The 27,003-nt window shown below is 65.3% G+C and overlaps 1 protein-coding gene across 2 annotated transcripts in view; it reads right to left on the bottom strand.

The window, feature by feature from the left end:
• NFAM1 (NFAT activating protein with ITAM motif 1) overlaps positions 1-27,003 on the bottom strand; it is a 57,861-nt gene that overhangs the window by 14,245 nt on the left and 16,613 nt on the right. The window contains exons 2-3 of one of the 2 annotated variants that reach the window (XM_079775831.1): positions 23,013-23,079; positions 833-1,162 (exon numbers count right to left, since the gene is read on the bottom strand). In XM_079775831.1, coding sequence (XP_079631957.1) covers positions 833-1,162; positions 23,013-23,070 — 388 coding nt within the window. In that variant the 5' untranslated portion in view covers positions 23,071-23,079. Of the gene's footprint in view, positions 1-832; positions 1,163-14,809; positions 14,996-23,012; positions 23,080-27,003 lie in introns of those variants that run through there. The other variant, XM_079775830.1, reaches the window with a different exon arrangement.

Genomic DNA, 27,003 nt, shown 5'->3' with positions numbered 1-27,003 from the left:
GCAGTGAAGAGCACAGCCTAGCCCCTTCCCCTGAGCCATTCATCCTTTCCTCTCTCCCTCCCCACTTCCTCTCTCCCCCCCTCCCTCCCTCCCCCCCTCCCTCCCTCCGTCCCTCCCGCCGGCTGGCACAGAGCTGGAGCGCTGACCGCGTGCCGGCACATCAGTGTCTGTTACTCATCACGCACATCCTGTTACCAGGCCCCCGCCCTTGCGTGCTGGTCTCGCTCATCCCCATACAGGCCTTCGACAGGCAGGGCACGGCCCTGCAGACCAGGCCCAAGGTCACAGCCTGACCAGCAGCAGGACCGGGAGCCATGGCCAGGACACGGGGTGCCGAAGCCCCGGCCCCCACCAGTGGGAGTCGGAGGGCGGGTCAGAGAACCGTGGCTCCGGTGACAGACTGTTAGTTTCTTGGTGTCGTCACTCCTTTGAGAAAACATGATGGAAACTAGGAATCTGTCCTCAGAAAGATGTTCTCGAGCCAAGTGCTCACTCCCAGGCCGCCACACACACACACACACACACGCACGCACGCACGCACGCACACACACACACACACACACGCACACACACACACACGCCCCCCGCGTGCAGACCCCGACACCTTCCTGTGCCGGAGGACATGAGAGCACGGGGCCGAGGTGGCCGGGGCAGGCCCGCACCCCAGGCCTCTGCCCTCGCCCCGGCGCTGCAGAGGCTCCCCAGGAGGCTTGGTTCTGTTTAGCCAAAGGCGAATGATGAGGCGAACACACTCCCCTCCAGACCCCGGGCCCCAAACTCTGCTGCGCGAAGCCGCTGGGCCCTCTGCCCGGGAAGAGCCCCGGAGCCTCACCTCGGACCAGGATGAAGGTGCCCGGGCCCCTCGCTCTGGCGTGCGGCCAGCGGACGGAGCAGTAGTAGGTGCCGGTGGCTAGTGCGCTGGGCAGCTTGGGGGTGACCCAGCACGCCGTGGTGTGGGTCTGGTTCTCTTGGCCTGCGCTGGGCTGGCAGCCAGTCGGCTCCTCGGCGCTCTCCTGGCCCTGGCGGTTCACATAAAAGTAGCCGACGGTGAAGGTTTTGAATTCTGGGGTGTACGGGTAGGTGATTCTGCAGCTGAAGGAGACGGCCTGGTTGGCCAGAGAGGCCAGAATGGGGGGGCCAGTGTGGGCCACCGACTGCCCTCCTGCAGAGGAAGGAAAAGGAGACGTGGCTGACTCTCACTCTGTCTCCCACGCCTCACGCCCTGGAGGCGAGCGGGGGGTGTGCCCAGTGCCTTACACACGATCCCGCTCCCAACACACCCAAGGCAGGGTGTGTAAGAGCTACGTTTTCCAGAGACGAGGGGTCCGGTGGTCAGGGAGGTCAAGCTGCTAGCTTCCCCCCCTCTTTTTTTAAATATATTTTTATTCATTTCAGAGAGGAAGGGAGAAGGAGAGAGAGATAGAAACATCAATGATGAGAACGAATCATCCATCGGCTGCCTCCTGCACGCCCCACACTGGGGATGGAGCCTGCAACCCAGGCATGTGCCCTGACCGGGAATCAAACCGTGACCTCCTGGTTCCTGGGTCCACGCTCAACCACTGAGCCCCGCCCGCCCTGCCGGGCCAGCTGCAGCTTTCAGTCTCTCAGAGGCAGCGGCCACAGGCGGGGGGGGGGGGGGGGGGGGGAGGGCGGGGGGGGACCTAGAAGATCCGACTGTTCCCACCACGCCCCTGCCCAAAGGCAGGAAGCCTCGTGGACTAACAGCACGGCCTGAGCAGAAGCAGAGCTGGTGACGGTGAGAAGCGAGGAGGAAGGAAGCAGGAAAGAGAATGAAGAAACACTTCCTGGCAGAAAGCACACCTCCGGGCCGGCCACGAGGAGGGAGGCAGGTCTGCCCAGCGCTGCCCACCTGGAGGAGGAGGGAGCCGGCCCCGGGGACAGGCTCTCCCCCAGTCCCAGCTCGGAGAAGGATTCGCCAGGTTTTATGGGCTACAGCCAGCAGCGCCCGCCCGGGAGCGGCTCTCCCACAACACAGAGGCGTCCACACCATGATGTTCAGTGAGGGTTACAAAGGCAGTTTTGTGGGAGCTGCCTCCCCCCGACCCCCACCCCCATTAGCGACCCTAGGAAAGCAGTTTGAGAGCCCCAAAGCCGAAGCCTGCCTGGCCAGGCCTCCGCCTCCTGCAGGCTCCTGAGATACCGGGCAGCGGTCAGCGGGCAGCGGGCAGCGGGCAGCGGTCAGCGGGCAGCGGCTGCGCTGGGCCAGGGGACACCTCCCACACCAGGCCCAGCTGCACTAGCCGCTCAGCTCAGCACGCCTCGTCCCCCCAGCACCTTCCCTCTCGGCCGCCAAACAACAGACAGTTCTAAATTGAGGTCGGCAGCGAGCAGCCAAGAACAAGCCGGCCAGGTTGTTAATCGGGAGAAGATCATGCGTCTGAGACGCGCACAGGAAGCGGCGAGATTTATTCTGTTGGGAAGGCCAGGCGTGGGCTCCCGCCTGGAGTGCGGGGCTGGCGCCAGGCCAGCTGCTTTCCGCTCAGGTCTCTCCACTCAGCCCCGAGCAGGATCCCGGGGGGCGGGGGGCGGGCGGGCCCCTGGAAGAGGGGGGACAGGGACAGGGCTGGCCGCACACCCGTCAGTCCCTCGAGCTCCAGCCACACTGATACTTAGAGTTTTTTTATTGAGCAACTAGAGAGACACCCCTCCCCAAAGTCACTGACAGTTCCAGGGAACGGACTGGCACGTCTGGGTGTCACCGTGGTCGGCTTTGTCGCCCGTCACTCACAGGACGATGCTCACGCGTGGGGAACCCGCCGAGCTGCCGGCTCCCCTCGGGCCGCGGAGCAGGCGGATTGCACGGCGACTGTACGCCTGGCTCTGCTGCGGGGTGGCGCCGTCGTTGTTGAACTATTACCGTCAAACGAGGAGCTTTGGCTCAGGGCTGGGGTTTGTGTGAGACGGGCAGGGGCAGGGTGGGGTGCAGAGGCAGAGGCTGGGGTCCCAGGGGGGCCGTGAAGGACAAGAGGCGAGAGGGGTGAGATGAATATCACTCACCCCGCCCAGCAGCCCCCGGCTCCCCGGCTGTCCCCTCGGCCTGGGACATCCACCTCCTCCCCTACCAGCTCCTACTCAGTCCCTGAGCCCGGGGCGGGGACGGCGGGGGCGGGGGGAGAAAGGGGGGCCCTGCCGCTTTCTTCCGCGTCCTCCCGTTTGGTTCTCGCATGACCCTGCCAGGCCCCACTCGTGTTTCCGCGGGGCCGGGAGGTTGGAACTGGACCCAAACCACCGGGAAGGCGGCCACGGGGCCGCTCAGAGGCTCGCCACCTCCCGGCTCCTGCTCCTCCTCTGCGTGTGTCTGGGAGGCCTTTCCCATCCTGTCGGTCCCGGCAGGAAGACATCACCGGTTGTCTGACAGAGCCCCCCGCATGCGAGGCACCTCCAGAGATGGTGGGATCTGCCAGTGCAGTCACCCGTCTCGACAATTCGGGGCGGGGCCGGGGGGTTCATTACTTTAAGTTCAGAGGGCCAGGGTCGTGAAAATGCAGAGAGAACTCAGATCCCATGAAACCGCAGCCTCCACAACGTGACGCGGGGAGGCGGCCTGCGTGGACCTGGGTCCCAGCCAAGCTGCCACTGCCCCTTCCTTTCACTGAGGTGCCAGCACCCCGGACCCGGACCCGGACCCGGACCCGGACCCGGGCCCCAGCAGCCCAGCCGCCCCTCTCCTGGACCTTCCGGGGTGCAGGCTGCCCCAGCTGGCGGCGGAGCGTCCCCCCGTTACTCTCGGTGCTGCCGGCAGGTTCCTAGTCACTTTCAGCCACATGTGTGCGCCTCCAACAAACATCGTAGGGGCCCTGGTGAGGCCCCGACCCCCCATCTGAGGCCTGGAGGGCCCCCTCTTGGCCACGTCCCCGCAGGGAAGCAGAGGGAGCCGGCGGGGAGGTGGGGGAGGGACACGCTGGCGTCCTGGTTGGAGGTCATCAGCAAACTGAAAGCGGGCACTCAGCCCTCGCCGGTTTGACTCCGTGGATAGAGCGGCGGCCTGCGGACCGAAGGGTCCCGGGACCGATTCCGGTCAAGGGCACGTGTCTAGGTTGCAGGCTGGATCCCTGGCCCTGGCCAGGGGAGGCAACCAATCGATGTGTCTCTCTCACATCGGTGTTTCTCTCGCTCTGTCTCTCCCACCCCCTTCCACTCTCTCTAAAAATCAATGGAAAACTATCTTTGGGTGAAGATTAACAAAAAACAAAAACAAAAAAGAAGAAAGGAAGCAGGAACACATATGCACAGTGGGCTGGAAGTGGCCCAAGGATGGAGGGGAGGGAATGTGCGGAAAACACATGCCCTGTGTCAACTCAACACCTCCACTACCCCACGCGGCAACTACGCAGCCGCAAAACTGCCCCGACAAAACCCCCGAGGACAGGGAGGGCAGTGGGGGGATATGGTCCCATGTAATACCTTAATCAATAAAAAATAATAATAAAAAACCCGAGGACCTGAGGGGCCCAAAGCCAGAGAGTCCCAAGTGGCGGAGCCGGGGTTTGGACCGGGCTGTCTGTGCTGAGGAAGAAACGCAGCATCCGGCCAGGCAGTGGGGTCAGAACCAGCCCGGTGTGGCCGGCACAGGGCTGGGCTGCCCGGGGCGGCACCAGGCACAGCAGGCATCAGGGGCGGGCGCGGTGTCAGCCTCCGGGCAGAAGGCACTCATGTTCATGGGCAGCCCAGCGCCTGGCTGCGGGCTGGGCATGAGGGAAGGGGCTCGGGAGAGCGCAGGGCACCCCGCCTGCCCGTGCCCGCTTCTCACCACAGCCCCAGGGCGGCAGGGAGCCCACGCAGAGCCTGAGTGTCCCGAGGGAGTGCGCTGGATGCTCAGTGAGTGGTGCCCAGCTTGTGCCCGGGGCTGCTGCATCATTATCTGCCACGGGTCCAGGCGAAGGGAGTGTGGGACAAGGTGGGCGGGCAGCCAGCCAGTCTCGGGGTCCTTTAGGGTTCTGCTCATGGGCTGCGAGAGGGGCAAACGGCCCGGGGTGGGGGGCGGGGAGTCTCAGATTCCTGGGCGGAGCAGCAGGGAGAGCCGGGGGAGCCCAGTTGGCACAGCCCAGAGGGGCCGCTGAGTGGCACGAAAGTGCACGAGGGAGTCCACTCCCAACCCTGCCGGCGCAGGGCCGCCTGTCCTGGCACCTGGCTGGCAGGCTGTCTCCGCCCCTGCCCGCTCTCCCGCCCCCAGATGGCACCTTCCCGTGGATCAGCGTCTGGAAGGGAGCCAGGGGAGCCGTGAGTGTGGGTGGTGCAGAGCAGGGAGGGGGCGCACCCGGCGGGTGGGGTCCATGGGGGGGGCTGGACTGGAAAACAGGGGCAGCCTGGTGTCCGGGAGGCCTGCTCCCCAGGCCGCCACCCAGCCCGCTGCCCCCGAGAACTTGGCTCTTTGTTAGGACCGCGTGTCCCCCTCCCCACCCCTGCACAGCTGCCAGGCACAGAGGGCTCAGGGGGTCAGCACAGGCTACCACCCCTACGCACTGCCTACCCCCACTTCCAGGGATGGCACGGCCTCCATCCCTCACTTCTCGCAGCCCCAGGGACTGCTGGGAAGCTGGGGCCTGGCCAGGAAGTGGGGAGGGGCGCGTGGGAAAGCGCAGGCCTGGGTTTGGATCCTGCTCCGTCACCTAAAGGCTGTGCAACCTTGGGCAAGTGACTTTCCCTCTCTGAAGCCCGGTGTCTCCCCTGCAACTCGGGAAAAACAACAACATCAAGCTTATATAGGGTTGTTGGGGGGAAGGGGGGCGGGCCAGGAACGCGTACAGCTGCCCAGGGCCAGCCTGCCGCTCCCGGGACAAGCAGGAGGCAAGGAAGTCAGATGACGCCCGAGGCCTCCCCGTGACAGGCCCCAGCGCAGGGCACGAGCCGCCCCACCCGCTGTCTGTCACCCGTGTTGGGAAGCACTGCCTACACCACTGGCGCCTGGTTCCTTCCTTTGCCGGTTCTTTGAACCTGTGGCCCCTGAACAGCGGGTTTGAGGCTGACAGCTCTGGAGCCCCTGCTCCCCAGCCGAGCCTGCCCGCTGCCCCTGGAATCCATAGCTGCCCAGCTGCCCCGGCCGCAGAGGAGACCCAGGGAGGAGCCTGAAGTCAATGTACAAGCTCAAGACAAGCAGCTGAACAACAACAACAACATGGAACATTCTGTGTGCTAAAGGCGCTGCTCGTGACCTCCTGGTTTCCGCTACGTTCGTTTCACACAACCGGATTCAGACGGGTCGCACTCTAACGTGCATCCTTGGACCGCGGGCCACCGTTTAAAGAAACATTGCAAGTCCTGGCCTGGAGGGTCCAGCCGTGTCTGCAGGCCCCGCACAGCCCAGCTCGGCGGCCCCGGCCCTCAGATCGCTGCCCGCAGACGCCAGGCCTGCCAGCTCCTGAGACTGTGCCGTGCGATTCCCACACTCAGAGTGTCCTCCTGCTCCCTGCTGTCCCTGAGCGTTGGGGTCACCTCTCCGTCTGCGGGACTCGCACACCTCCCCCCGGAGCCACTCCTGGGGGCACAGCCCGCCCTGCACAGCACTCTCAGGCACCCTGTTCGGCCACGGGCTGGTGGGACCTTACATCCTGGGCACACTCCCCTTTTGCAGATGGGGAAACTGAGGCTCGGAGGAGGGAAAAGCGTCACTCAGCCAGATGGGCAGCGATGGGATGTTACGCTGGGTCCCTTTGGGTCCTGGACCCCCACACTCTAACCACGACTCCATGCTGCCATTGTAACGTCTCAAAGCAAGCCGAAGAAAAGACTTCAATGACAGCACCGCCCTTTCAAAGGGAGCGGAAACCGAGGCCATTTTTCTAGACTTGGGTCATCGAACAGGCAGACACGGCGGCGGCTCCCAGGAGTCTGGGGACCATGAGAACGGACCCGGCAGCGTGAGGGGGTGCCTCCCGCTGCGCCCCCCCCCCCCCCCCCCCCGCTCCAGCAGGGCCTGCGGCTCCCAGAGCAGACGCTGGTGGCCTGTGAGCCTCTACAGACCGGTCCTGGGCAGCCCGTTGTCCAAGGAGGGCCCGCCAGCATCCTCCCTCACCACCGCGATGACATCCCCTCACCCCAGAACCTGGCACCGTCCCCATCTCTCCCCTCCCTCCCCACTCACTGCTATCCCGGCCTCCTGGCTGCTCCCCCACCCCCCACTCCTGGGCCAGGCCTTGGCCCCAGCCCCGCTCTGCCTGGAACTCCGTCCCCTCTATGGGCTGAGCGCCAGCCTGGTCAGCCCAGGGTGAGAGAGCCCGGCGTGCTGGTCAAAGGGTCCGTTCCGCTCAGGCTGGTGGTGAAGGAAGCCCTTCGCTTCCCCAGCTCCGAGGAGAGGGTCCCACGGCCTGTGTCTCAGGCCCCGAGTTCTGCCCCCGATTCAATCTGGCATCTCCGGAGCCGGCCTCTTTCCACAGGCCCCTGGAGGGCTGCTGGGAAGACCAGGCGGGGCTGCGGGTTTCATCTCAGCGCCCGTCTGCCTGAGAGTGAACGCCAGGATGCCGCCGGCCCACGCCAGTCCTCGCGGACACGCATCAAACAGGACGGCGCGTGGCCAAGTGCTGATGCGGGAGGCACGGGGCAGGCGCCGGCGGGCAGCCTTTGAAGAGCGTGCGGATGGCGGGGCGGGGAGCCCGGTGCCCACGGGACGCTGCCATCTGCCCGGCTGTCACCTCCTTCACCGCCCCCGCCTTCGGGAGGCGCACGGAGGTGCGGCCTGGGCATTCCCACGGCCCGCAGTTCTCACGCCTCCAGACCCTGGACCGTGGTGCCCGCCGGCCGCGCGGGACGCGCCCGGTGCAGGGCATCGGGTGTTTGTAAAGGGAAGGGCCTCGCGGTGTGGCCGGGGGGGGGGGGGGGGTGGTTTGCAGTCGCTCCCTCTTGGCCGCGTTTGAAAAGCAAGTTGCTCAAACCGTGGAGCTCATTGGAGGGTGTGCCCCCCGACCCTGCCTGCTGCAGCCGCAGCCTCTGTTTCTCCCTTTGCACCCCCTCCACCCTCGAGGAAGGGCGTCAGGAGGGGGTGGGGATGCTTTTAGGGCCAAGGGGTGGAGCGGGGCTCTGCTCCTTGCCGCCGAAGGGGGTGGGGGAAATGGAGAGAGGGGAATGGACCCCACGGGGTGCCCCTGGGGGTGCCCACCTAGAGTCCCACCAGGGAGGCCGGGCCCCCCTGATGCCAGCTGGGACGTGTGGGACGAAGGGAGTCAGGGCTGCAGAGACCAGAGGAGCCCCGGGCAACCAGCTGGGGGCGGCCCTTGGGCTGGGCCCTTACTTGGTTTTTAAATTGTAATTCTTCAGCCCCCCCCCCCACACCCCATTATTAAAGCACAACGTGCTCACTGCAGACACCACAGAGCAGGATCAAGAAGGACGTGGAGCTGCAGTCCGCTCCTGGCATCGCAGTGGGAACACGTGATCTTCCCTCCCATCCCTGTACCACGTGCACTTTGAAGGGAGAGTAGGAGGCAGCGGAAGGGGGCGGGGGGCGGGGGGCAGGGAGGGGGATTTAAGCACAAGAAAGCCCTTGAGTGAAGCTTCTAGAAGTCTTGCAACAGGGCACTGAGTGGGAAGACTCAAGAGCCTGGAGGAGTTGAAAGAAAGGGTTTGGGGGGGGGGGGCCAGGGAAGGGGGGGCAGAGGGCCAACCCTGTCGTGGAAACCTGAGCGCCTCTGAGGGCTTCTGAACTGGGGAGTAACATGATCATCTTTCCCGGAGAAATGTGACGAGAGGAAACCTAGAGACGGCCACGCGGTCTCCGCCGCCCAAAACCCTCCTCAGCGCGTCCCTCTGCGGGCTCAGCCCCTCCCCTCCAGCCCCCCTTTGACATACAAATGCCCTGCCTGTCAGTGCACCAGCTCCTTCCGGGGGACCCTCCACCAGATCAGTTATCCTGACTCCCCTAAACTCTACCTCCCCAAGATCCGTCCCCTCCACGCCAAAACCATTCCATGGTTCCTCCACCAGCCAGCCCGTCCCTGGTCCCTGCCCCTGCCCCTGCCCCTGTCCCTGCCCCTGTCCCTGCCCATGTCCCTGTCCCTGCCCCTGCCCCTGCCCCTGTCCCTGCCCCTGTCCCTGCCCCTGCCCCTGCCCCTGCCCCTGCCCCTGCCCCTGTCCCTGCCCCTGTCCCCGCCTCTGTCCCTGCCTCGGCCCAGTCTCCTGCCCTCCCCGCAGCAGGAGGTCAGCACAGACCCAGGTCGCTAAGCTGTGGCTCCTGCCGTTTCTGGCCTTGACCCTGGCCCTGCAGACACCTCCCTCCAGGGCTCCCCAGCCCGCACCTCTCTGCCCTTTCTCTGGCTTTTCTTACACGCCCACCTCTTAAGGCTGGTACTTGCCCCTTGGCTGTGTCCGCACCCTCACCTGCCCCAGGTGAGCTCAGAGATGCCCCACGCCTCGGAGCTCCTGCACCCTCAGATCACAGGTGAACACCCTGGGGCAGGGCTGGTCAGTGGAGAGCGGGCAGAGGAATAGCAGAGGTGACCTTGGCGGACTGACGGGCAGGCTGGAGTCGCCAGGTGGGCAGGGGAAAGGGCACCTTCCAGGCCAGTGGGCACAGGAGCAGAGGCTCAGGGGCAGGCAGTCGTCCAGAGGCTCAGAAGTGGGGGCGGGCCCTCGCCAGTGTGGCTCAGTGGATAGAGCGTCGGCCTGCGGACTGAAGGGTCCCAGGTTCAATTCCGGGCAAAGGCACATGCCTGGGCTTCGGGCTCGATCCCCAGTGCGGGGCGTGCAGGAGGCAGCCAACCAATGATTCTCTCTCATCATTGATGTTTCTATCTCTCTCTCCCTCTTCCTTCCTCTCTGAAATTAATAAAAAATATATATAAAAGAAGTGGGGGTGGGAGAGGGGGCTGCCGCCTGGGAGGAAGGGGGTCTTATCTAAGCGCACTGCTGCCATGGCTGCTGAGGGTGTGGCCTGCCTGTGGCTGTCACGGGACCCGTGGGGATCGCCCTGTGCATACAGGTTGTCTCCCGGCCCCTAGCTCTTTAGGGTGGGGTCCGAGAAGGGGAGGCGCTGATTCACAGGGTTTGCAGGCCTTAAATTTTAATTCGTGCTGCCCAGGGCCTGCAGACTTGTGCCCTTGACCCTAGGCTGAGCGCTGAGAGGGGACACTCCCCGCCCTGAGCTTTGGGGTGTGCTCGCTCCCGCGGGGTCCCCTCCCCCTGGCCCATCAGCAGCAAGCAGGGGTCTGGGCCAGGCCTCGGAGGGGCTCCAGCTCTGGCCCCACCCTTCCCCACTGCAGCCCACCCATCCCGGGGCGGGAGGGGAGCCAGCCCTCCACACCACCTGTCCCAGCCCTAGGCCCCCACCCGCCCTGAGGAGTCACAGAGGCTCCTAGACGCCCGCGTGGGAGGAGCCGGCACCAGGAGGTCAGGTGACTTCGCCACAGTCTCCCAGGACCCAGACCCAGGCTCGGACCCAGACCCAGGCTGGGCAGACTGTCCTCACCAGGGGCCAGCCGCGTTGCCTGCCAATCTCACATCCACCTCCCCCCATCCCCTCGCAGCCTACTCCAGTCGCCCCTCCCATCCTCTGTCATGAACCCCCATCCCAGTGCCTGACACCCACACTCCCACCACAGGGCGGCCCCGCCAGACCCACAGAGCAGGGAGCAGGGGGAGGGTCCGAGGGAGTGGGCGAGAGGCAGATCCCGCTCCAGGTCCATTTGCCCAGCCCTCCTGCGTCCTCTCCCCGTCACCAGACACGAGGGTCCGGTCTCCCCACCTGTGCCCAGTGCAGCCTAAGGCTCAGGGGCCGGGAGGCTCACACCAGAACCCCCCGGGCCTGGAGCCTCCCCTGGTGGCATCAACCTCCGCCCGCTTGGAACCCCTGGGGGGGGCCTGTCACTGAGGCGCTGAAATCGTCCTGTTACCGTACGTGTTCCCGGTGCCAGCACCAAGCGGGGCACCCTGCCCTCTGGGAGCTCACCGTCCACCAGGGGGCGGGCAGCCCCGATGGGAACGTGTCCCTGGAGGCACCGCACACGCGTGTGCGCGGAGACCACACGTGCATTCCAGCCCCTGGCGGAAGCACCTGAAACGTGGGTCATAACCACATAGATGGCGCACAGCTGTCCAGTGGCCTCCCCAGCCGGCGCCGACAGCCGGGTTCGTACAGGGCCGGTGAAGAGTTCATGCTTCGCGGGCCATATGGTCTCTATCGCAAAGACTTGACTCCGACGCAGGGCGCCAGCAGCCCTAGGTGATCTATGAACGACGTGGGTGGCTCTGTCCCAATAAAACTTTATTTACGGACACGGAAATGTGCCTACAGTGTGATTTTCATGTATCGTGAAATATTCTTCTTTTGATTCCTCCCCCCCCACCCACCCAACCATTAAAAAAAATCTAAGAACCGCCCAGCCAGCATGGCTCAGTGGTTGAGCGTCGACCTATGAACCAGGAGGTCACAGTTCAATTCCCGATCAGGGCACATGCCTGGGTTGCGGGCTCAGTCCCCAGTGTGGGGTGTGCAGGAGGCAGCCGATCCATGATTCTCTCATCATTGATGTTTCTCTCTCTCTCTTCCTCTCCCTTCCTCTCCCTTCCTCTCTGAAATCAATAACAGAATATTTTTTAAAAATCTAAGAACCATTCATAACTCGTGGGCCAGACCAAAAGGCCGTGGGCTGGGCTTAGCGGCGGGCTGTGGTTCACAACCCTGCTCTTTGGCAATAAAAATGAGCCAACGTCGGCCACACCATCAACTGGATAGATCTTCAAAGACAGCCCTGAATGAAAGGAGCCGCCACAGAGGAAGATCCGCGGTATCGCTCTGAGCACCCGTGCAGAGGCCAAAGCGGGCAGGACTGTATCAGGGACACGCAGCGAAGGGGTGGGGGTGGGTGCCTGGGGCGCAGGGGCTCAGAGGCACGCGTGTTCTCCTCCTTGGCCTGGTGGTCACACAGGACTCTGTTTCAGAAGGCGTGCTGTGCTTTTCTGTATGTGCATCACATGTCACACTTTAAAGAGAAAGCAGCGGCAACAGCGGCGGCGTCTGAACCCCTGCCTGGCGGGCGTTTGTAATCCACTGGAACGGCAGCCCCGCGGGACCCATCCCACCGCTCTGCCGAGCGCTGCTCCTCGCCAGTCAAACCTCCAGTCAAACCTCCGGCTCTGCCTTCTGGCCTCCCAGCCTTGGTCCCTGCTGGGCCTGCCACCCACCCACCTGCTCTCTCTCCTCCCATCTCGCTCCACCCCCTCCAGCCCCCCCCCCCCCACACACACACACACACTCCCCAGCGGAGAGGGGGCTCTGCCAGCCTCCAAAGCCCTGTATTGGGATTAGACGCAGTGACAGGCAGAGGCGGCGCTGACGGAGCCGGAGCTGTGAGGAGGAAGGCCGAGGCTCCGCATGTCAAAGGCAGAAAGGACCGGCGTCCAGAGCAAACGGAGGCCGGGCGCACCCGCACCGGGTAACTCCAGGAGAGTCCGTTTCCCCAGGCTGAGAGTGGGGGTTGTGCCCTGTTCGCTCCTGGGTGCCCCCAGTGCCTAGAACTGGTCCTCCTCAATGGATATTTGAGAAATAACACCGCCCAGGGCCCTGGAACGGCCAGGAAGAGAAAGGGGACTGACATTTGTTGAGGACATTGAGGCTCAGAGAGGTTAAGTGACTTGCCTGAGCTCACACAGCAGTCGGTGGAAGAAGGCAGGACTTGCCCCTGGCCCGCCTGGCCCCAAGGCCCTTGGGGGTGGCTGAGGCCTGGTGGGAGCAGGGCTCGAGCAGGTGTCCAGGCTCAGGAGATCAGCGGCCCCTGAGACCACAGGCGCTGCCGGGCCCTCTGAGAAAATGGAGCAAGAGAGGCCCAGAGATGCCACCAGGGTGTGCTGGGGACCACGGGAAGGTCAGAGTGACCCCAAGGGGCCGGGGGCTCGCCCGGATGTTGAGCCTGTCGGCTGACTCTTGTGTTTTGGTTGGCTCTGCCAGGCTGGCGGGCGCTGACTCTCTGAGCCCTAACCATGTGCCCGAACCACTGGCTCTCAGGACGTGCTAGCAGGCAGGCGCTACTATCACACCCATTTACCAGATGAGGCAACTGAGGCACTGCGGCATTAAGAACCTGCCCAGGGTCCCGGGGTGAGTTGCAGAACTGATTCAAACTCAGGCTGATCGCCCCGGGCCTGCCTCAACCCTGCATCACCCTGGGCTCCCCTGACCACACTCCCCGAGGGCCCCTGGGGACACAGGTGAGGGGTGCGAGCGGGGTCTGTGGGCGCTGATGGAGCTGGCTACACCAGGCTGATGGCTGGAGTTTGGGGGGTTAGGGGATGTGGGAGCGGCAGGTTCCTTCATCAAACCCGCAAAGCCCGGGACAGGACTGCAGGGGCGGGGCCAGGAGTTCGGGGTGCTGTCTCCCCCCCGCCCCAGAGGGCCTAGGAGACCACAGGTGGTTTCCCCTCTTGTGAAAGAGCAGTTTCTCTTTTCATGATTTACGGCAACACGGGGGAAATCTGTCGTTCGTTTGCAGCCGAGATGTTACAAAACCACTTCACACTGCAGCCTCCTCCACTCAGTCTCCAGGCTGTGTCCGGGCCCTTTTGGGGAGGAGGGACCCACAAACAGAAACGATGGGAACTTGGGGAAATTACGCTGAAAATGACTAAGTGTGAGTTCAAAGGCAGAGTCCCCAACAAGCGGCGTTTCCTCGCTGGTCTCTGCCCTGGCCCGGCTCCCGGGGGCGGGAGGGCCTCGGGTGACCAGCCTCGAGGAGACATGTCACAGGCCCGGGCCTGCAGGCCTGGCAGGCACCCTGCATTCTGCTCTTGCCTCCCTGGCGGGTAGGAGGGGAGATTTTTTTTTTTCCTTGAAGAAAGTTCTTTACAAAGAAAGGCGAGTGGAACCCCAGAGCCCACTGCCTGGGGTCCTCGCTCGGGGCTCGGGCTGACCCAGCCCTGAACCTGGCCTCTGCTCGCCCGCTAACCTCGGACAAGCTCCCGGCCTCCCCGGCCCTGAGTCTCCGTTCCCTGCCCTAAGTGGTGCCGGTAGGGACAGCACCCCAAGGGCGCCTCGAGGGGCGCTGAGCTCAGAGAGGCTGGCTCATGGTAACAACAGCTGCTACGTTCACGGCGTCAGCGACAGGCGGAGGGGGACGCGGGGCGGCTCCGGCCCTCACGGAGGTCTGGGTGAAGAGGGGGAACCGCCCCTCGTGAGGGGGGTCCCGGGTCAGCGCTGCCCTGAGCACGAGGGACCCCAGTGTGGGCAGCCCTGTCGAGGCACGCTCCTGGGGGTTCCCTGGCCTGGATGAACTCACCCCAGGGCCACCCACCCGGGTCCTGCCTTGGACCCAGGCCACCCAGCTTCCAAGCGGGCCTGGGGCCAGGCGGGGACAGCGCTGGCCCCGGAGAGGTCTGGCTCCCGTTGTAAAATAGCGGTTACAGCCTCCCTCCCATCCCCTCCCCTCCCCTCCCCTCCCCTCTCCTCCCCTCTCCTCCCCTCCCTGCTGACACGGCAACACCACCACCACCACCACCGGGGCGGCTCTGCCTCTCGGCAGGTTCAGTGTCCTGCTTCTGCCTTGGAGTCCCTGGGACTCTCACCCCTGCACCAACCCCATGCCCGTGGCCGCTGGCACAGCAGGGCCCGCCCACCCTGTCTAAGGGCCCGAGGCCAGGCAGTGCTGGGAGCGAGCTGTCAGCTTGGAGGGCGGAGTGCCCCGCCCCCCCAGCCACCTTGCAAGGCCTCAGCTAAACATCCCCGGTCCCCACGGCTTCCCCTGTGAAGTGTGCAGTGTTCAAAGGCAACCAGCAAATCCCCCAGAGGAGACGGGAATTAGCGGCGGCGGCGGCGGGATGAAAGCGGCTCTGATGTGCAGAGCCAGCGCCGGGGAAGGACAGGTACCTGTGAGCCGCAGGGTCCAGGGGCACAGGAGCAGGCCCAGGAGCCAGGGGGCCGCGAGGGGGGGCGCGAGGGGGCCCGGCGGGGCCCACCGCCGCGGAGGCCGGCTCTCCATGGGGCCTCCTGGGCAGTGTCTCTCCTTCCTCTTTAGTTCCCAGGACAGGACAGCCCGCTGGCAGCCACAGTTCCCCTTCGTGTCCCCACCAAGCCCCTCCCTGGCCACCCTCTGCTTCCTCAAGGCTCACGTGGCCTGCTCCACTCAGTGACCCCAACTTCCTGCTCAAGCAGTGGGAACAGTCCCCTTCCCCCCCCCCCCCGCCCCCAGGCGCCAGGTGAGGCTCTGGGCTCCCCTGCAGAAGAGCTGGGCAGGGCTTAGCTTCCTAACCTGCCAGGTGGGTGGGCTCTTCCCTCCTGACCCCTTTCCAGCTGGTGGCGGGTCCAGAAGACACTGTACTTGAGGGGACACAGATTTCCATGGTAACCCCAGGGCTTGGTTAGCCGCTCACTCCTCAAACTGTTTAGAGATGCCCACGTCCCGAAACCTTCCCCTTGGCAATAGCCCAGGAGACCCCAATAATGATCGCATCAGAGAGCAGGGCTTGGGGTGGGGGTAGGAGGAGGATCCAGGAAGGGGCAGGTGGGTGATGGAGGAGGGGCAGGCAGTTAGGGTGGGGGCAGGAGCCTCCGTTCCCAGCCCCACACACGTTCCCAGCACCACACACGTGGCAGGTCATTAACCAGCAGGGGCCACCGCACCCCACAGAGGCCCAGCGGATGCCCCTCTCAGCCCACCTCCCTGCAGCTCCCCTAAACCTGAGCTCCTCTCCCCCAGGAGACACGGGAAGGGCTTCCCCATCTGGCCCCAGAGACAGCCCCGTCCTCCGGCCAGCAGCACAGACACGGGGAGCTTTTCCCCTTGGCACCCTGGAGCCCAGCACCGGCTGAGCTGGGGGGGGGTGTCTGGAGGGACAGAGGGAAGGGTCAGGCGAGGTGGTGAGGAACCGCGTGCTGGCGCTCGGAGGAAGCAGGGCCAAGGAGGCTGGGTTTCAGCACATGCCGGCTCTTCACCTTCTTTCTCCATTAACCGCAATCAACGTCATTATCCCAACCATAGTGGGGAACACTATGCCCCCAGAGGCCAAGCAGCTTGCCGGAGACCAGGGCAGGTGCGCGGGCCGGCTTTAACGCCCTCTGTGTGACGCGGGAGCCTGCCCCCCACCTCCCGCCGCAGGCCCCATGGGGTCCAGTTTCCATGTTTTGAGCAAGCTCCCCCCACACACACACACACACACTGCTTTGCACGTGAACGATGAAAGCTACAAGGCTTTCCCACCAACGCCAGGAGTGCTGGGAGGGGCGGGCAGGAGCGGACGCCCACCAGGTGAGGAAGACGTATGAACGCAAGACCGTTCCTACCGGCGGGGGGCCGGCGGTATTGACTGCCGATCCATCACGGTGATACATGGCGGCAGGTGTCACGGGGAGACACAGATCATCTGCTTCACGCTGCTCCCGAGCTCCTGTGGGGAGCAGGTTGTCTAAGCACCTCGATGCCGTGGTGAGAGACGGCGCGTTAATGCCTCGCGTGGAGGGAGCGTTTTAAAGGCATCCGTCTGCGCCTCCAGGAGTCTCTTCAGGACTTGGCATCAGGAGGTGGCTGCGTGCCAGGCTGCCTCAGAACAGCGACAGGGGCACCAGCTCTGATCCTGCCCCTCCCTCCCCCACACACACCCCGCCCCCTCACACTGCAGCCACGCTCTCCGCAGCCCTGCAGCCTTGAGCATTGCCACCTGCCTGGTGCCTCCTGTTTGGCCTCCTCCCCTCTGAGCCCCTGTGCAGAGCTCAGAGCCGGCACCTAGTACGTGCTCAATAAACGGACGGGCGTGTGAACGGACGGTGAGTGGCGTCAGGGGATAAGGCCCCCCAGGCTGGCTGTGGAGGAGGGTTCCCAGCACCAAGCCTGGCACGGAGTGGACTCCCACTGGCTTCAGGGGATGGCAGGCCTCCCGGCAGGCCCCCAGGCCGGAGGGCACAGAGGTGACTGGATAAGAGGCGGGTGGGGTCTTGGGTCTCCGGTGAGTGTCTGAGCCACGGAGAGCCACGAAGCCCCTGGGGAGAGGCAGGAAGGGGCCGGGCAGGAGCCAGTGGGCCCAGGACTCAGAGTGACAGGAACCACAGAAGCTCATTTTCATCAAAACTTTCACCTCCTCTCACCCAGGTGGGCGCCGGGCAGTGAACGTGCAGGACATAGACCCGTCAGTGGCCCCTCCCCACGCCCTGGGAGGAAGCTGCTGCTGAGCAGGGGGAGAGGGCAGAGGACAGGGCTCTGCTGCAGAGGGAAGCCCCCCTCCTCCCACAGCAGAGCCTGCCGGTGAGGTCCCTGGGGGACGGCGCTCTTCAGAGCTTGCTTTTGCCCAGCCACCTGTCTGCTTGTCCCTCCATCCGTCCATCCCGTCTATTTTGCTGAGCATCTGCTCGCACCTGCACCGGCCGCAGCGGAGGGGGAAGGAATGACAGACCCCTCATCGAGGGGCCCATGTCCGGGGCAGGAGCGGTGACCCAGCGGAACTGAGCAACACCACCAGCTCCTCGCAGCTCCTCGCACCAGGCCCTTCAATCAACAATTCCATTCAGTCCTCACGCAGTCCTGTGAGGGGGGTGCGGTGACCACTTCCATTACAGATGAGGACACGGAGGCCCGGGGAGGTTGAAATAAAGTTTGCCCAAGGCCGTTCGGCTAAGAAATGTGTCCAGGGCAAGTGGCTCAGGATGGCCCCAGCCTCTGTGCTCCTAACACTGCTCCAGCCCGGCTCAACGGCAGAGAAGTGTATACAGAGCAAGGAGGAGGGCTTCATGGAGGAGGCGGCAGCCCTGGAGGAGGAGGAAACAGGGGAGCACAGAGATCCCTGAGGTCCTGAGGGGCCTTGTCCACACGAAGACTAAAGCTTCCCAAACTGGACCAATCGCTGGCCTCTGTTTTCAGTTTAGTTCCCACATACACTTATTAAGTACCTACTGTGTGCCAGGCAGTGGAAGTGCAAAACATGTCATAGTGTTGCCCTCAAGGTGCTCCCTGTCTAGAGAGGAAAACAGACGCTCCCCAGGATTTTCACCTGCCCCGGGGGAGCGGGGGAGCGGCGAGCTGGGGGAAGCAGGCGAGCGTGAGGCCTGGCCTGGCTGCAGTTTGGTTCCGTTGCCCAGGAACTGCCCACCTTCTCTGGATTTCCTCCCAGAATGCACTGTGGGCAGCAGATGCACAGGAAGCAGAAGTGGCGGGAAGGGGACCCCTCTCCTCCCTCCTCCGGCCTTGGGAAGTCACTTCCTTCCTCCTCACAGACTCCAGTGCCAGGAGGAGCCCACCACGTGGAGGGGCCTTCACAGTGACCCTAGTGCCTGAGACCCACAGCATCCCGCTCCTCCGGTCCCCGGGGTCCCCCTGCCCCGGGCCCCCCCTCCATCCTCTCCCTCAGGGCCCCCCCTCCATCCTCTCCCTCAAGCCCCCTGCTCTGGAGAGGGCTGCTGGAGGGCAGTCCCCGCCTCCTCGCAACATGCAGGTTTGCCTTCGGGTCCCCCTTTCTGCACCAGGTAGCAACGGGCAGAAACCTCAGGGGGTAGGTGTTACTGCCCCGACTTTACAGATGAAGAAGCTGAAGTTCAGAGAGTGTAAGCCACCTGCCCAAAGCCACACAGCGAGTAAGCAGCGGGACAAGGACTTGGGCTCCCGCCACAGCGCTTTCATCAGCATGATCCCTGCAGTCCACGCGATCCCCGCCCCCCCCCCAGGCCTGGTCTTACAACCTTCCTCCTACAGCCCAGTGACAGGGAGACAGAGAGAGTGGCCTGCTTGGGGTCCTGGTGGGGACCATTGGCCACACCCCCAGGGTTAGGCTTTCTTAGCTAACTGGTTTGGGGAGAAGCAGTAAGGCCCAGTGCGCCCTCCCCAGCCCCTGCCTCACCAAGAACGATCCTGACGATCTGAAAGCACCAACGGGACATCCTTTCGCACGCAACATGGATTCCATGTTCACCATGCCAGGGGTCAGGGTTAGGCCCTTGTACAACTGTGTCCTGAGAGACAAGCTCGGGCCAGGAGGCCAGTCACTGGAGGTCCTGGGGGTGGGGGTGGGGCAGGCGCCAAAGTCTGGAAGGTCCTGTAGGAATGGTGCCCCCCCCTCCCCTCCCCTGGTTGTCCTGTGTCAATGGCGCCACCTGGTGGCCAGTGGGAAAGCCCTCGCCTGCAATGTGCAATGTCTCCCTCTTCATGTCACTGCTTCTCCCTCCAGGGGTCTCAGGCTGCCCAGCAAGGCCAGGTCAGGGCTGCAGAGGCAACACGCTAGAGTGGTGGAGGGGGCAGGGCCGGCAGGGCCAGGGGTGCCTGGGGGCTGTGGGAGCGGAGGGCCAGCTGAAGGACCGCAGGAGCCGCCTTCAGGGCACCCCCACGCGGTGCCAGAGCGGTGGAGGCTGGGAGCACGCCATGAACGCCTCCTGCGGAACCTTCACCCGGGGAGCCGGTTACTGCCACCAGGCGACCAGTCCCGCGGTGTGCAGTGACCACCGTCTGGGCAGCCCCCCTCCGACCCCCCGTGGGTTCTATGGGGCAGGGGCCTCAGGACCTGTGGGCAGAGGGGTACGTGTGGCAGCCACTCAGGATCAGGTTCCTGCCGCGCCCCCGAGATCTGGCTCCAGGAGGCTTTGGGACGCTGGTTCTCACTCTGAGAAACTCACCTCCTGAGGCAGGTTCCCGGGGGGGCTGTGGGCGGGGGCGGGGGGGGGGGGCTGGCCGGCTTGGCCCCCAGCCAGGAGGAGCCCTTCAAAGAGATTTGGGTCCCCTCCCCCCACCCGCCCACCCTGGGAGGCCAGCGAGGTGTTCCGGACCCTAGAGCCAGGCCCCTCGGGGTGCACCTCATCCCCAAGCCCATGGGGGCCGTTCCTCATCTCCCACGTGGAAGAGGTGAGCACGCCTTGTGCGACCATTCCTCCTGATGAACAGCTGCCCCACCACCACCCCGCCTCCAATTGAAAGCGTTTGGCAAAGAAGAGACGCTGGTTGAGAGCTATTCTGCCCTAAACCGTTCCTGAGAGTCTTTCTACTTCTCTTTCCGAGGGTCGGGGGCTTTGCAGAGAACAGCAAGGATCCGTGGAGGGCGCCGGGTCTGAGGGGGGGTGGCAGGGGGACAGGGTGGGGAGCGGGGCTGCGAGGAGGGACGGGAGAGGGAGGACCCCAGCCCGCGTGGAGTCCGGCTTGGAGCTGGGTGCTGTCGGCTCCAGAGGTGGGTGCCGGGGGCTGGGCGGTGGCAGGAGGTCCCGTCCCCGCCAAGGACCCTCCCAGCAGCGTGGCCTCCTCAGGGAAGCTCTCCTGCCGCCCTCTGCTCTCTGCCCAGCATCCTCTCCCCACTGCCCTGGGCCAGCCCCTCCACCCCCACGGGGAGGCCGGGCCGCAGCCAGAAGGCCTTCGGTCGCAGACAGCAAAGGACCAGGCCAACACCTCTCTCTCTACGGGCGTCCAGAAGTCCCCAAAGACCCGCAAGGAACTGTGGGTCACTTGCTCCTTTATTCAGCAAAGCTCTCCCGGGTGCTCGGGGCCAGGCCCTGCCCTGGGCCCCCTCCGAGAGCACAGCTTGGCACCCACAGATCGTAGTCACAACCCAGGAGCGCCCAGCAGGGAGGGGACCCAGCCCAGAGCAGGCTTCCCGCCGTGGGAGCCCAGGCCATGGCATCCCAAAGGCTCGGTGAGAAGCTTCCAGAAATAGACGAGGGCGGGCAGGAGGAGGGGCTGGGGTCGGGTCCAGGCCGAGCAGCTGAGGCAGGAGAGGGCCTCGCCCACCCTCGGATGAAGCCACCTTCTCTCTCCTGTGTCCAGTCAGGTGAATAAAACCATTTACTTTCCTGTTGGAAATGACTGGCATTGCAATTAGCGTGGGTTTCTACCGGTTTCATCCCGCACGCACAGACTGCCGGGCGCACCGAGTAGGCAGCTTCTGGCCGGCCTGGACCTGGCGTCGCTGACGACACGGTGTCTGAGCCGAGAGACTTTCTCCGGAAGCAGCTGTTGTGGGAGGTTCGAGGCTCTGCATTCGCCGCGGCGACATCCCTTCTCTACAAAAGGCCCTCGACCCCGGAGAGACACAGCGGTCCTTTTAGGGCCAGAAATCCCAGAGGGCGGCCCAGAAGCTTCCTCCCGAGAGGCCGGTCCGCGAGGCCCACACAGTGTGTCCAGCTTTTCCCTCTCACGCGGGGAAAGGGACTCACAGCAGCCGCCTGCCTGGCAGGGAGCCTGTGCCTCAGCCACCCTTGCCCGCGCCCTGCGGGCACCATTCTCCTGTCCCCGCATCGACCCGCTGGTCTGCCGTCAGCACCTCTGGCAGAGATGCACCTGGGACGCGGCCATTCCCGAGCTGCGCGGGGGCCGGGGGCCGGCTCCGTGTTGGGGGCAGCTGACCTCAGAGCGGGCAGGAGGCCCTTCGTCCGCTGGCCTGGGGCCTGGGCCTCACTCCTCACCCACAGCCCTCCTGCCTCAACACACACACACACACACCCCCCCGGGTGTCTGGGGGGGAACGGACACCCAAGGAGGGAATGGAACTCATCTCTGCCGCATGTTGGGCTGCATCCGTCCTCTGAGCCACCCTGCCAGCTTCTGCTGTGCGCCCATCTTACAGATGGGGAAACCGAGGCTCGCTTTTCTAAGGCCACACAGCCACCGAGGGCAGAGCTGGGGTTTCCATCCCGTCCTGCCTGCTGACGAGCCTGTGACAAGCTTTGGGGGCTCCTGCACGCCCTGGCTAGATTGTGAGCTGTCGGCCTGTCACCTCGCCATCCCAGCCCCTCGCCTGCTCCCCGGCAGCAGCCCCGCTCCCCCGGCGATGGCGCTTCCTCTGTGCCGGTGCTCGGGCCACGCAGGGGTCGCTCTCCAATGAGCAGACAGATAGGAAGGGGGGCGAGGGGTCCCCGTGTGAGGCCCACCCCTTAACACCACGGCGAGTGGGCCCCACGGGGACCCCTAATCGAGTCGATCACAGATAAGCACGGCTTTGGTTACAAACGTGTGGAAAGTGGAGACACAGAATCTGAAAACACGGAATTTGGCCCCCCCAGGAAAGAGCGGGCTCACGGGAGTTATAGACCCGCAGCGTGCCCTCAGCACAGAGTTCTCCCTCCGCTCAATCCCGAGGTGGCCGGGGTGCCCCGGGGACAGGGCTCAATCCCGAGGTGACCAGGGGTGCCCCGGGGACAGGGTTCCAGCCCGAGGTGACCAGGGGTGCCCCGGGGACAGGGCTCAATTCCGAGGTGACCAGGGGGTGCCCCGGGGACAGGGCTCCATCCCAAGGTGACCAGGGGGTGCCCCGGGGACAGGGTCCCATTCCAAGGTGACCAGGGGGTGCCCCGGGGACAGGGCTCAATCCCGAGGTGACAAGGGGGTGCCCCGGGGACAGGGTTCAATCCCGAGGTGACCAGGGGGTGCCCCGGGGACAGGGCTCCATCCCGAGGTGACCAGGGGGTGCCCCGGGGACAGGGCTCGGTGCTGCTGCTGAGAACACAGGGAAAAGGACATCCACCCAACCCTTCCCTGCCCGTCCCCTCGGGCGGGACCCCAGCCTCCCACATCGCGGTTCCCCTCCCAGGGACACGGTGCCGAAGCCAAGGGGGACGGAGGAGACGGTTAACAGTCCCTGGGCCCAGGGGTGGGCCGGCCAAGGCCACGGCTGTGGTCAGGTGGGAAGGGTGGGAGCGTGGGGCAGAGGGAGGGTGGGGAGCAGGCTCAGTGGGCTTCCTAGGTCACTGCCCCCCATGAGGGTCTGCAGGTGGCCTGGGCTCCCCCCCCCTCTCCGCCCGCCCTGCCCCCTCCCTTCTCTCCTGTTCTTGTCCCACAAGCGGCCGGAGACTCTCGAGCTCTCAGAGAAGCCCCTGAGCTGCTGAACAGTCTTGGCCTGGAGTTTGCACCCCCAGGCCCTCCCCCCACTTCCTGAGCAGGTCTCTCTCCTTCCGGGGGTGAGGACAGAGTTTGTGCTGCTGCCCCCCTTCCCCATCTCCAGGCCAAGACATCCCTGGCCCCGTTCATTCCCCCCACCCGGTTCCAGACCCTCCCCACGGAGGGCTCCTCCCCCTGCAGCTCCCCGGGGCCTGCTGGGACGGCCCCTCCCCCATTCTGGACAGTCGCCTCGGCCTCCGGGAGAGCCCCCCACCTCCTTCTGGACCCCCCACTTACTCTGAGTTGGGATCCCACGTGGCACAGCCGAGCCCTGCCCTCGCCGGCAGCGGCCCATCCGGACGGTCTGTAGGGAGAGGGGTTGTTCTGAGACCCGTGCCCCATCCCGCTGCCCCACTCGTACCCCGACCCTCCGTCACTGGCCCAGACTGGCCACTGGCCGCTTCCATTTAGAGCAAGGCGCTCGGGGAGGACGCTGGAGCTCGGGCGGGTGACGCTCGTGCACGGAGCTTGGCCCGGGGAGGACCGGGACCCTCCCAGCGGCACGTGCCTCAGGGGAGACCCAGGAGGGACCCGGGGGGCCTGCAGGCCCTTCACACAACCTCACAGCCCCCGTTACAAACCCCGAGACCGGCAAACAGGCGAGCATCAGCGGGAGTGACAGGTACCCACGGCCACTGCCCGCCCGGCGCCGCAGCTCAGCCTGTCCTCTCTACACGCTCGTCACCTGCCACACGCCACAGAGAGGGACAAACTGCACCGCGTTTCCTTCCCGGATGAGCAGCGCGGATGCGGGGCGTGCGGAGTTGCCTCCCGCAGGGACCCGCTGGAAACGTTCCTCACCGGCGACACTGGCTGCCCGGCGTGGCCCCGGCGCCCTCGCTGCCGGCCCGGGGGGAGCTGTGTTACCCCCGGCCTTTCCGTGAGGCCAGCGACACATTTACATCCCTCCCCACGCGCTCACTCCACGCACTCCTCCTCCCTCGCAGCCTCTGGGAACAGACACCCCGTGATGGATGGAGTGGCCTCCGCGTGGGGGAGACCGACTGAGCTTACAAGGTCCCACATTTGCAACCTTTACAGAAACGGATGACCCCGGACACTGACTGCAGAGTGCGACTCCGTGGCAGCACCGGCTGGTTCTGACCGGCTGGCACTGCCCTGGGCACGTGCAGGCGGCCATTGCCGAGCAGGTGCCGTGGGGGTGGCCTGTGCCTTAGGGGAGCCCAAGTCCCGGCTTGGCGGAGGAGATCTGGGTGGGAGGCCCAGCCCCGCGCCTCCTACCGGTGGGCCTCAGCTCCCCCCTGGGGGGGAGGCCGGCGGAGCGGGAAGGGCCTGTGAGCCGGGAAAGGCTGTGCCTGCGCCCCGATCCCCTCTAGTAACAGGCACCCTGCCGGGGGGCCCTGCCATTCGGGGTTCTGCTGCAGTGGCCCCAGGGGCCCATTTGGGGAGCTCATCTACCTCCCCGACATGGAGAAGCTGTGCTTTTTTTCCAATCAGGCTCCTGAGCCAAATTCCAAATTGGGTTGTGGTTTACCAGCAAGCTGGCCCCCAGAATGCCATGGCCCTGGCCTGCCCTGGCCCTGCCCGCCCTGGTCCCTCTGCCCGCCCTGGTCCCCCTGCCCGCCCTGGTCCCCCTGCCCGCCCTGGTCCCTCTGCCCTGTCCCTGCCCACCCTGGTCCCTCTGCCCGCCCTGGTCCCCCTGCCCGCCCTGGGCCCTCTGCCCTGTCCCTGCCCACCCTGGTCCCTCTGCCCACCCTGGTCCCCCTGCCCGCCCTGGGCCCTCTGCCCTGTCCCTGCCCACCCTGGTCCCTCTGCCCGCCCTGGGCCCTCTGCCCTGTCCCTGCCCACCCTGGTCCCTCTGCCCGCCCTGGTCCCCCTGCCCGCCCTGGTCCCTCTGCCCGCCCTGATCCCCCTGCCCGCCCTGGTCCCTCTGCCCACCCTGGTCCCCCTGCCCGCCCTGATCCCCCTGCCCTGATCCCCCTGCCCGCCCTGGTCCCTCTGCCCACCCTGGTCCCTCTGCCCGCCCTGGGCCCCCTGCCCGCCCTGGGCCCCCTGCCCTGTCCCTGCCCGCCCTGATCCCCCTGCCCGCCCTGGTCCCTCTGCCCACCCTGGTCCCCTGCCCGCCCTGGGCCCCCTGCCCTGTCCCTGCCCGCCCTGGTCCCTCTGCCTGCCAGCCCACGCCAGATCAGCCGCCAGGCTCGGAGGAGGAGAGACAGGGAGGCCTCATTTCATTTCCCTTCCAGGCTTGATGGATGACGGGAGACTCCGCCTCCAGCTGTCAGAACTCCAGCCCGCACTTTGCCGCCAACTCATCACGCAGGACCCGCTCCTCTTCATCCCGGCATCAAACGTCTGTTTGATCGGCCTTTCATCCATTTTCCCATCCATTTTCCGCAAATGTGGCGATTTGGGGATGTTCTGAATCGCGCAAGACTGTACGTGCGGCACTCTGGCAGTGTATCAGTGTGGTCCCAAACGTGACATTGGGACTCCCTGCTCTCAGCCAGCCCCTCATCCCCGCGCTCCCCCTGCCAGCCCCTCGCCCCCGGCCCTCTCCCCTTGCCAGAGCCAGGGTGAGGGACAGAGGCAGGCTGACCGCTCTTGGGGCGCCTGTCCACTCTGTGGAGACCTGGTGCCCCCTGGAGGTCCATGGAAGGACAGGGGCAGGAGGGGGGCTGGGCGGCAGGGACTAGGTGGCCCACAGCCCCGCTGCCCAGCCTTCGGGCCGTGAAGGGACGGACTGGCGCTGGCTCAGTGCTCTGCATCCCGCCTTTGGGAATAAGTAAGCTTCCGCCTTTGGTAGCAAATCCAGGTTACAGAGCATTTTCAACCATTTGTCCCCGGAGCGCAGAGTGTGGGGCTGGCGGCTCCCCGCGCTTTCAGAGAAGGGGGCGGTGCCAAGGTCACAGGTTCCTGGCAAGGGGGGCCCAGGTCGGTCAAGGGAGAGGAAAGGCAGGAGCACGGGGTGGGGGTCTGCAGGGAGCCAGGGCCCTGGCGGGCAGGGCTGCGGGTGGACCCTGGACCAGGGCTCAGATGGAAGCATGAAACTCCAGGGGTGAGGAAGGAGCAGGACCGAGCAGGGTGAAGTCAGACCCAGCAGGGGTGCGGGGGCAGAGGGAAATCAGAGCTCAGCAGGAGTGATCATCCAAGATCCATAAAGGAAAAGCGAATCACCCGCCCTCCCTGCCTCCAAAGCTGTCCGTAGCCTCAAGCTCACGGGCACCCTTCCCACCCTTCCCACTCGGCACACAGACGCCGAGACCCTCAGCGGGGGCAGCTGGGCTTGTTTGTTCTTCCTGCGCCCAAGCCTGGCCACTCGGCTGAGTCAGGAGGGCGCCAGGCAAGGCTGGGAGCAAAGGCCTGCCACGGGGAAGGCCCGGGCCCAGGGAGGGAGGCCGAGCCCAGGCAGCTGGAAGGAGCAGAGGGAGGAGCAGGGGACAGGAGTCCCCACAGGAGGAGCAAAGCTTGGGAGTGAGGGGTGGGGGCGGGGAGGGGGTGCTGGGCAGGCCCAACTAGCCAGAGCTCCCCAGCACAGGGTCAGTTGTAGGGGCTTCTCTAACCCACAAGCACCTCCGCTCACTTCGCCCTGTCAGCTCGCTTCATCACGGACACCACAGGGGAAGCTGCCGAAGGAGGAAGAGGGCGAAGCAGCGGGTTTACTAGGAAAAGTGAGTTGGTGACTCTCCGCTGCTGTGGCAACTCCAGCTCACCTCCCAGCCCCTCCCCCAGACCGACAGAGGAGACAGAGAGCCCTGCCCCAGGTCTGGGGTGCTGAGGTCTGGGGGTGCTGCGGTCTGGGGTGCTGAGGTCTGGGGGTGCTGAGGTCTGGGGGTGCTGAGGTCTGGGGGTGCTGCGGTCTGGGGTGCTGAGGTCTGGGGGTGCTGAGGTCTGGGGGTGCTGAGGTCTGGGGGTGCTGCGGTCTGGGGTGCTGAGGTCTGGGGGTGCTGAGGTCTGGGGGTGCTGAGGTCTGGGGGTGCTGCGGTCTGGGGTGCCCGCAGAGGACAGAGGAGGCTGCAGGGCCATGGAGAAGCACAGGCCCCAGCTGCCTGGCCCCGGGGACGAAAGGGAATGTGACCTCCCTTGGGAAGGGGTCCTGGCAGACATAATTAGTTCTTTCCTCTGAAATCACCTCGGATTTGGGGGGGGGGGGTCCTCGATCCACTGGCTGGTGTCCTTGTTAGAAGAGGGGCGCACAGGGACCAGGGGGCGCACGGGGACCAGGCAGGAAGGCCGTGCGGAGAGGGAGGCGGAGCTGGAGCCACGTAGT

Source organism: Cnephaeus nilssonii (assembly GCF_951640355.1).
Source record: "Cnephaeus nilssonii genome assembly, chromosome: 6".
NCBI lineage: Eukaryota > Metazoa > Chordata > Mammalia > Chiroptera > Vespertilionidae > Cnephaeus > Cnephaeus nilssonii.
The sequence above is the reverse complement of the archived record's forward strand: the minus strand, read 5'-3'. Positions and strand labels throughout refer to the sequence as shown.